The following is a 9,789-nucleotide window of genomic DNA, read 5'->3' on the forward strand; positions in this document are numbered from 1 at the left end:
TCATCAAACTAAAACGGAACTCGAGTAGAGACGTTTACCGCAGAAAGATCGTCGATGATTGGCTCCACGAAAGAAACCCTTGACCACCAAAAACCTATATAAGCCCAGAGTGAACAATGGACCTTATCTTAAAACTCGTTCACTCTCCACGACCGAGGACGCTTATACCGGAGACCAGTTCCATGCCGTAGACGAAGGCCCGAAGCTGACCGCTGTCCGAACCCTTGCCGCAAATGTTCCTGCCCGACGCTATGAGCAAACCGCGCCCGTCTTACGCGCGCGTTAACGTTAAACCTAACAAGTTAATTACGGTCTCTCTTGAGGCATAAAGAATCGGGCAATGAACTTTAAATTGGTTGGGCCCTCGCCCTAGTTCGTCCGCGCCACGCGTTAATCGCTCGTCCTTGCGCCGCATCGTACCGCACCGTGGAGATAAGGATGTTCCCGCTTAAAAACATGTTAAGTACAAAAACATTTACTAAACGTCCTTATGAAACATTTGTTGAGAACTCTAAACCCTTTTGTGGTTAACGAGATCAAAAGCTATTTAATAGCTTTCTTAATGTTAACACCCTTATGTGGTGAATTATATTTTTATAATTGTTAGTTAAAACCCTTATGTGGTTTATTATAATTTTTAAACACCTTCCGTGTTGAGATACGATATCGTATTTAGTAAACAGGCCTTATTATTATTGTGCATGCTATTTTTTTTTATTACCAGTTTTAATTCAGTGTGCATGCTATTATTTTATTTAGTGTTAATTAAATATGTTTTATTGGCAAACTCCAAATACGTTTCCCTAAAATTATTATTATTATTCCTATTTAAAACAATCCCCTAGACAACTTTGACCATATTTTAATATTTATCTCACTAACCCCAATAGTGAAAGTTAAGTGAGCCGCCCGGGTATAACCTTTATAACGATAGACTAGCCATGAGCCGAAGTAAGATTTAAAGTACGAAAGAAATCGTTATACTTTCTCGTGTAACCTGGATGAACAAGGGAGTGCGACTCTAAAATAATGTGTTACTGCTTAGCGTTTACCATTATTGTCTCTGCCAGAAGTTAATGACTTCTTATCCTGGGAAGTATTGGACACTAAGGCTTTATATAGTATCCATCCCTGCTAGTCAAAATTACCTATGGCAATCGTAAAAGAGGGTCGAAAGTTTCCTCCCCACTAGGAAAACTATCTAATCTACTGAAAAAATCCCACGCCGAGAGGCTGTGGCACTCAAACTGTGGGGCGTGTTCAAAACTTCTTCAGTGCCAATCGTTGAAAAGCCGTCTGGCTAGAACTCTATGAAAATCCATTACAATCCGTGGGCCTAGGACCCCACACTAGTTTGACCGCAATTTCTAGCAAACTCTATTAACAGCTGTTCTTGTCACCGTTTCTGATTCGTTACTTCAAACCACAGGACACACCTTAAAGTATCGTTACTTGCCCGCTTCTGGCCCGCAAACCAGCCTGCCAGCTCAAAATGAGGGAAACGCCGTAGGTGGCGCGGTGATCGGACCTAATAAGAAGTTGGCTAACAGAGATGGTTCCGGATATACCTCCCAGGATAAGAAGTCATAAACTTCTGTCTCTGCCTCATGAACCAGGGTTTTTAACTAATGCGTTTTTGGCGGAAGTTATAATATACTCGGAAACACACCTCTATGAAAGTATTTAATTGTGTGTCATACTCACTGTTATTACGTTATTAATTGTGTTATGTATTAACTCACTTTAGTTTTTTCGGATGGCAAGAGTTCAAAATGTTTCAAGACGTAAAGTAAACATAATTTCACTTCCAAAAGAGCCAATCTCATGGCTAAGCAATTCCTTGGACCCGCTCCGAACGGAAGATATGTGTACGAGTTGGAGATAGTAGTTTTTCCTTCACCCAAAAATCTATGATAAGAAAGGTTATAAAATCTGTATTAAGTTAAAAGTGCCTAAGGATTGGATTAAGTATGTTATTACCTTTCTGGTATAAATTTATCTGGTTCAGGAAAAAATTCCGGATCGCGATGCATAGCCAAGCTTGGAATCTCAACGACCATTCCGACTGGGATAGTTAAACCGGTGTTACCAAGCTTATATTCCTTGCCGCAAGTTCGTGTAATCCTAAAAAGTAATGAAATTTCATAATTTTTAAAAATAATCGTCTAACGTGCGGTAAAGGAAAGCATACCTTGGACTTGGGGGAACGAGTCTAAGCGCTTCATCAATTGAAGCTCCGATATATTTTGCCTCAGAAAGACTATCGAAATCAATAGTCTTCTAAAATATTAGTTTATAATGTAACACTTTTTACAAATTGGTTTGCTACAAAATTTGCATTACACAAATGATATGCAATGGAAATATAGTAGTTCTGAACTTCTGAGAGGAAGTTATCTCTAAGCAGAGACTGGGTAGTCTTGGCGGTAGACATATTGTATGTCGGTTCTTTTTCAAGATTTTTTCAACGAATCGAATTTGCAAATTGGAAAAAATCGTGTATTCGATTTACAAAACGATTATTCGAAAAGAAATTCGAATAACCGATTTAAATACTAATAGCATTTTATACCAAGTAATCGTTTCAAAGGAGTTAAATTCGAATATAAAAAGGAGAATTCGATTGAAAAGGGGAAGAACTATGATCACATGACATTTTTTTGGAATTTCAACGGAATTGCGCAGTTTGCGGTGTTTTGTTTATCTCACACGCCACCAGTGTTAGCGTGGAATCCAAAGACCACCGAAAATTCCATTCTATGCGGGAACTACAATACTTTTAGACGGCTTCGTGTATTTAGAAATCGATTAATCGTTTTGAAACGAATATCCGTCTGGTAAAACCGAGTACTCGAATTAGATTATTTTGAAAAGCAGTAACATTCGTTTGTTACAGATTTGCAGATATACTATATTCGATTCGGTTTAAAAAATTGCTTTTAATTTTTCATTTGGCACTTGATCGCGGGGTGATTTCGAGCGGTTTGGTGGTTATTGCCTAATGATAAACTTAAATTATTTAAATATGATTGACTCAAATTGAGCTGATTTTAATTTTCATCCATGATTTATAGAATGGTATTAGGTTTAACCAGGAATGTATGGAGGGGTTGGAATGGCTAAGGTCAAATCCTAATCGGCGTGAAATGATCTTGGAAAGAACTGGCGTGGCTTAATTTACGCCATTGACGTCATAGCCTGACGTAAAAATCGTATTTACCCCTTAAATTATTTCCATTCATTCATTGGCTGCCAAAAAACTTGTTTGCTATAGAGTGCTGTCAGAAGCGCCGGTGTGACGTCACCCATGCTGTTTTCCCATAAAGAAAAAACGGTAACTGTCATGGCCGCCCATTGCTAAAGGCAGACTCGTGACGTTTAACCTTGGCTCTGACATCACAACTGACAGCACTCTATAATTCTGCACCCTCCTCTGCCTAGGCTGAGAGAATCGAATATGAACGCGAACGGCGGCGAATCAGCGCATTTAACTTTAAAATATCTAAAAGGTCACTTCTGCCATGCCTTTTAACGAGTCATGACATTTTTCGCCTTCGGTAGACAGCTAAACAGACGTAAGGGGAGGAGCTACACTTCTGAAAAAAAAGGACTCGCCTTATGTTCCACCATCAAGGGTACAACGAGAGCCACCTTAGCCATTTCCAGCCCCTCCATACATTCCTGGTTTAACTAACCCTATTTTTCCATATTCTATCAACTTCTTCCAAGGCTTTCTTTTGACAGTCCAGGTAAGTGGCAAGGAAGTATGTGGTCGAGGTTAAGGCCGTAGATGTGGTGTCAGAAGCGCCGACAAGGAACATTATTGTTTGCGCAAGAAATTCATCCGTAGTCAGAGCTATTTTGAAATCGATTACAAAATCAAATTAGACTAATTTCATTGCGCCTTTTATTAAGTGCGTCACTAGCGTCGCTAGGGTTTGAAATTTTCTTTTCATTTTGGTAGGGGGGGGGAGCTAATCTGGGCAAACTATTTGATAGCTATTATAAGAAATAAATAACTAAATTTTTTCATAATTGGTTCATTGGAATATACCTTCATAACTCTCCGAAAATTTGTGTCAACGTGAAATTATTCATATTCTAAAGATATACAAACTTTCATTTATAGACTATGAGACAATTGTGAATGAAGGAATTTCACTCGTCTTAACTTTAGTTTTAGCAGAAGTTAATGACTTCTTATCCTGGGAAGTATTGGACACTAAGGCTTTATATAGTATCCATCCCTGCTAGTCAAAATTGCCTATGGCAATCGTAAAAGAGGGTCGAAAGTTTCCTCCCCACTAGGAAAACTATCTAATCTACTGATAAAAATCCCACGCCGAGAGGCTGTGGCACTCGAACTGTGGGGCGTGTTCAAAACTTCTTCAGCACCAATCGTTGAAAAGCCGTCTGGCTAGAACTCTATGAAAATCCATTACAATCCGTGGGCCTAGGACCCCATACTAGTTTGACGGGAATTTCTAGCAGTCTATTAAAACATCTGTTCTTGTCACCGTTTCTGATTCGTTACCTCAAACCACAGGACACACCTTAAAGTTTCGTTTCTTGCCCGCTGCTGGCGCGCAAATCAGCCTGCCAGTACAAAATAAGAGAAGCGCCGTTGGTGGCGCGGTGATCGGACCTAATAAGAAGTTGGCTAACAGTGATGGTTCCGGATATGGTTAGAGTCCAATACTTCACAGGATAAGAAATCATAAACTTCTGGTTTTAGTTTTGGCTTGCGTTTAGTCAGAAGTTTATGACTTTTTATCCTGGGAAGTATTGGACTCTAACCATATCCGGAACCATCTCTGTTAGCCAACTTCTTTTTAGGTCCGATCACCGCGCCACCAACGGCGCTTCTCTTATTTTGTACTGGCAGGCTGATTTGCGCGCCAGCAGCGGGCAAGAAACGAAACTTTAAGGTGTGTCCTGTGGTTTGAGGTAACGAATCAGAAACGGTGACAAGAACAGATGTTTTAATAGACTGCTAGAAATTCCCGTCAAACTAGTATGGGGTCCTAGGCCCACGGATTGTAATGGATTTTCATAGAGTTCTAGCCAGACGGCTTTTCAACGATTGGTGCTGAAGAAGTTTTGAACACGCCCCACAGTTCGAGTGCCACAGCCTCTCGGCGTGGGATTTTTATCAGTAGATTAGATAGTTTTCCTAGTTGGGAGGAAACTTTCGACCCTCTTTTACTATTGCCATAGGCAATTTTGACTTGCAAGGATGGATACTATATAATGCCTTAGTGTCCAATACTTCCCAGGATAAGAAGTCATCAACTTCTGGTTTAGTCACCATTACTGGGACTCCCTTCGAGAGAATTAATGTGAAACATTTAACATGTCTCCGTCTGTTTAATGGTCTTCTCTATTTATTGCTTTTTCGTTCTCTTATTTGTATTTTCTTCAAAATTATGCTGTTTTATATGAATCTTAACGAATCAATCAATATAATATTTTATATATTGCTATAGAATTTTGGGGAGCTATAAGCAATTTTTGTAGGGTTTACGGATTATTTTGACGGGGCTAAATTTTAATTTTTAGGGGGGCCATAACCCCAAAAAAGGCCTAGCGACACCACTGAACTGCGATTTATTACGTTTTCTCTTGATGTCATAGATACTGTTAACACTGGATTCCTCGTGATCGTTTTTAGTCTCCTCATAATTGTCATTTTCGCATTTCTTCGTGAAATCATTTTTCTCCTTTAGACTGTCCATCATAATTTGTAGGAAATCATGTCGAACCTTTAGAGAAGGTAAGATATTGGTTACAATTATGCCACTAATTGAACCGTTGGTTGAGAAGATGCGCAATTTGCGTTTAATTGTTATCTCTTAAGTAATAGGACAAGCTAATTTTATAACTTCAAGGAATCTACTCATTCTTTCCGCTATAGATTCTAGTTCTGGAAGTTGCAACCTAGAGCCTACACACATAACTATAATCTAGAATTAGAAATGTGAGTCGGTAATTTACCAAATAAAACGGTAAATTACTTCATTTTTACCGTTGTAATTGAACGCGTGTTTACAGTCGTAAATGGAGGCGTGTTTACCGTCGTAAATGGAGGCGTGTTCACCGTCGTAAATGTTATGTAAGAGGGTGTATGGGTAAACCTGTTATTTGCGGAAGTCACTGCAGCGTTTACTTTACTTTTGCACTTGTAGTTATTTCTGATAATGGTTTACAAATACCTCGTTGTTTTCTTCTCTTCTCCTTACAATTTCAAGTGTCAAGTCTCTGAAGAAATCCATAGTTTCTCGACGAACGATACTTATGCCAATCTTGCGGGTAAGTTTAGGTGCAACCACTGAACGAAATAAATCTTAGATTCTTTTCGTACTTGTTTATGAGAAAGTCTAATTTACAAGTTATAATAATTTTCCAGCTGAGCTTCGTGGAGAACACGGTCTTCGCGTGTTGAACGAATTGGTTGTCTGGATCATTATAAGAGTCAAGTTTGGTCCCGAATGCCACGTTAGCGATAACATCCAAAGCGTAACTTCCATATATTCTGAGACAAAGCTGGAGATTAAAATTGATTATATCAAATGTGGATGAGAGGGAAAGTATGACAATGGCCATAGAGCCTGTGTTAAAAAACGCGGACATCAAAGTTTTGCCAATAACTATTTTGTTTACTAGTGACTGATGGACATGCAAACTCGCGACTGAAAGTAGTTCAGACATTTATGCTCCTTGGTTTAACCATAACCCACTCGATCACGCGAATCACGATGCAAGCTGCTCGCGCAATAGCTAAATTACCGAGATTTGTTTTAAACGTATCTAGTTTTATGTGCTCTTCTATTGCTTCGATAACCTTACTAAAATCCATATTATACCTTCAAATACCTTTTAAAACATTACCAGCTACTCTGTCCAAACTACAAACACAAATCGAGGAAGTTATAGCATACAAAATAGCAGACGATGGTAACCGTGTAACCGCGAATTAACACAAGACCTATTTTAAGGGAGTGAACAGGCCCGGTATAGCTACGCCAATAAAACGGTCAACTACGGCGAAACTCTGATGACTCGCGACTTTTGGCCATTTTCATACTTTTCCTCTCATCCACTTTCGATTATATTCATTGGTGGACGTTTTACAATTTACCGACTGCAGTCAACTGGTTCTCCATTTCTAGAATATTTTTCGAAATTTTCGACCGATAACTTTGCGCAGTCGCATATGAGTGGCATCATCTAGGCATTAAAACGATTTTTGATGGATTGGTTTTGTTATGGTCTTTAACTTATATTTCCTGATATTATAGCATTAATATTTCTTTGATTTTTGAAGTTACCTTTTTTAATCTGCCAGACGTAAATGCCTTTGTGATTGTGTTACGTATATTTCTCCACTTCTCGCCACCTTCTAGTGCAGAAAGCATTTTGTCCACATAGGGATCATTTGATTTAAAAATCTAAGATCAAAATTAGTATCGTGTGAGATTTATTTGGATTCTATTTTTAGGATTTCTAAAACAGGTTATCGCGAGCACGTTCGGCAAAATAAAGCCCTGGGCCCTTGGCATAATATTATTGACTACATCCAACAAGACTTTACACGAATGTTAGTCAAGGGTGAAACATAGAGACTTTTTGTATGACAATCAAATTGGGAAATCAAAATAAACCTCTCCGAGTCGAGACTCAATTAAAAGGTTTCTCTTAAATACTTAAATGAATGTAATTGATATTAATTATTTTAAATCGTCATTAATTTAGCTTGATTTTAGTTAATTCTTTTTGAGAAACTATTCCTAAAACCATTTTAAACATAGATATTGCTGACATTTGAATTCAAGCGTATGCCTTTTCAACAATTTTTGGAAATTTAGGGTATAAGGCGATTGGTTCTCAATAAATGATAAGAAAACCCGCAATTACGTGAACCATTGTTAGAAGCTCTGCCATTTGGAGGCCAGACGTTTCTCGTAACCCTAGCCGATCGCCGCGTACTTTTAAACCTAACGATGGGAGTAGAAGCCAAAAATGGCTTTCTGCGAACGCGTTTGCTTCGATTTGACAACTGCGAACGCGGTGTTTGACACACACGCACACACAAACACGTCCATTGTAATACCTCTCCGTGACGTCATCATAAAAGTGCCATAGCTTTAGCGAATATTAATGAGTGCAGACAGAATCAGCTGGATATGAATTAAGTTTAATACCCAAGTGCTATAAGTCAGCCTATAGAATGCTTCTAAAGAATATAATAACATACTCTTCGAGATGAGAAGCTTGAAAAATCTTTCACGAGAATCAATTTTACCAATTCTGGATCACCAACGTAGATTATTGGTGACGTTCCAGAATATGTGCTGCAAAGGAAAACAGCTTGGAAAATGGACTTAAAATATGTATAATCAAAATTATACCCAAATAAGCGACCATATTTATCGTATAGTTCTTGATCAATTTCATGGTCTAGCTGAATCATTAATGTTTCAATTAAAAATGTTATTTTGCATGCAGAGACGATATACGTATTATCAGGTATTATAAAATTACATAAACGAACCTTTCCTTTCAAAATTCCATAGGCGGTTCCCAAAATTGGAATTGGAGAATCTTTTGCTATAGGTTTTCCAACCCAATAGTTGTGGTTTTTAAAGTATATCCTAACAATTGTTTATATAGCAAAAAAATATTACACTTTAGTTTGACCAGGGATAGATTTAATTTTAGAAGTAGGAATGGAGAACGGTAAATATTTACTGCAGTCAGACTCATAGCCCAGTATAGAACCCCTCCCTCCAACACGTAACGAAACTTTTAAACTATCTTATTGGCTCACTTAAACTACGTTTTGATGACGTTGCTGATGGGGACGGCGAAAAATACGTAATTCCTTTTTAACTCTGTCGCTATGACCCGCTTCTTCTTTCATACTCCTCCGTCCCGTGGAAGGGGGTCCGGGACTTTGACGCGCGCCCATATTACTCTGTTCCACATTCCCACTTCTATCTCTGGTTTGGCCGATAGTTCAATTCACCGCGAAACAGGATTAGATTTGCTTCAAAAAGCTAATTTTCTTAGCAATAAATACAATCACAGAGATAAATTAAATGGAGTGTGTTCAATGGGCGATTTTGAGGCCAAAATGTTTTATGAAACTTTTCCATAAGTAACACACTGAACAAGTTATGGTTAAAATGTTTAATTGATGACTGAAAGACAATTCTAATTTTGCTAGGGGTCCTTTTGAATCATAACTTGAAAACTAGGTCCTTAGTGCAAAATACCATAGAACATTTTCAACTCAAAATTGCCCTCAATACTTCGGTCGTATCATCCTGTTGAACATATTTTTCGGAAGACTTTAATCTGTACCTTTTTTTGGCGTTGAAATGAAGAACATATTATAGCGTAAGTATGTCTTACCAATAAGCTCCAAGAAACGAGAAAATAAATGCTAATAATGTTCCGGTAATTTCCAACGGTTCATAAACTGCCATTTCCGTCGACACTCGAGTAATATCTGGACCAAATGTTTTAAAATTACTTTGCCTTCACAGCTGAATAGTTGATCAAACCGATCGAAACCGTACCGGTTTGTTTATCGTTAGAGGTATAGCTATGCATTTGGTTGACCCACTATTCGTTAATCCACCGCTTGTTGCTTCGTATAATCAGAAGTTTATGACTTCTTATCCTGGGAAGTATTGGACTCTAACCATATCCGGAACCCTGTCTGTTAGCCAACTTCTTATTAGGTCCGATCACCGCGCCACCTACGGTGCTTCTCTCATTTTGTGC

At 38.4% G+C, this 9,789-nt stretch overlaps 1 protein-coding gene across 1 annotated transcript; it reads right to left on the bottom strand.

Moving 5' to 3' along the window:
* Positions 1-390: 390 nt before the first annotated feature.
* Positions 391-9,488, bottom strand: LOC149682872 (cytochrome P450 3A25-like). Its single transcript, XM_089871184.1, has 13 exons — positions 9,415-9,488; positions 9,312-9,363; positions 8,255-8,380; positions 7,329-7,448; positions 6,387-6,543; positions 6,213-6,328; positions 6,015-6,134; positions 5,615-5,762; positions 3,696-3,856; positions 2,192-2,280; positions 1,981-2,124; positions 1,743-1,908; positions 391-447 (listed from the first exon to the last, which is right to left on the bottom strand). Exons 1-13 carry the CDS (start codon positions 9,486-9,488, stop codon positions 391-393), a joined length of 1,530 nt encoding a protein of 509 aa, XP_089727310.1.
* Between the last annotated feature and the right edge of the window lie 301 nt (positions 9,489-9,789).

Source organism: Phalangium opilio, unplaced genomic scaffold (genome assembly GCF_054372755.1).
Source record: "Phalangium opilio isolate 3A_F unplaced genomic scaffold, DU_Popi_V2 ptg000037l_1, whole genome shotgun sequence".
NCBI lineage: Eukaryota > Metazoa > Arthropoda > Arachnida > Opiliones > Phalangiidae > Phalangium > Phalangium opilio.

Excerpts from the sequence above, each read along its gene's own strand:
- LOC149682872 (XM_089871184.1), bottom strand. The coding sequence starts at position 9,488 with ATGGCAGTTTATGAACCGTTGGAAATTACCGGAACATTATTAGCATTT. Across the intron at positions 2,125-2,191 it reads CTCGTTCCCCCAAGTCCAAG|GATTACACGAACTTGCGGCA; the intron begins GTATGCTTTCCT and ends ATTACTTTTTAG. Across the intron at positions 1,909-1,980 it reads GATAAATTTATACCAGAAAG|ATTTTTGGGTGAAGGAAAAA; the intron begins GTAATAACATAC and ends TTCTTATCATAG.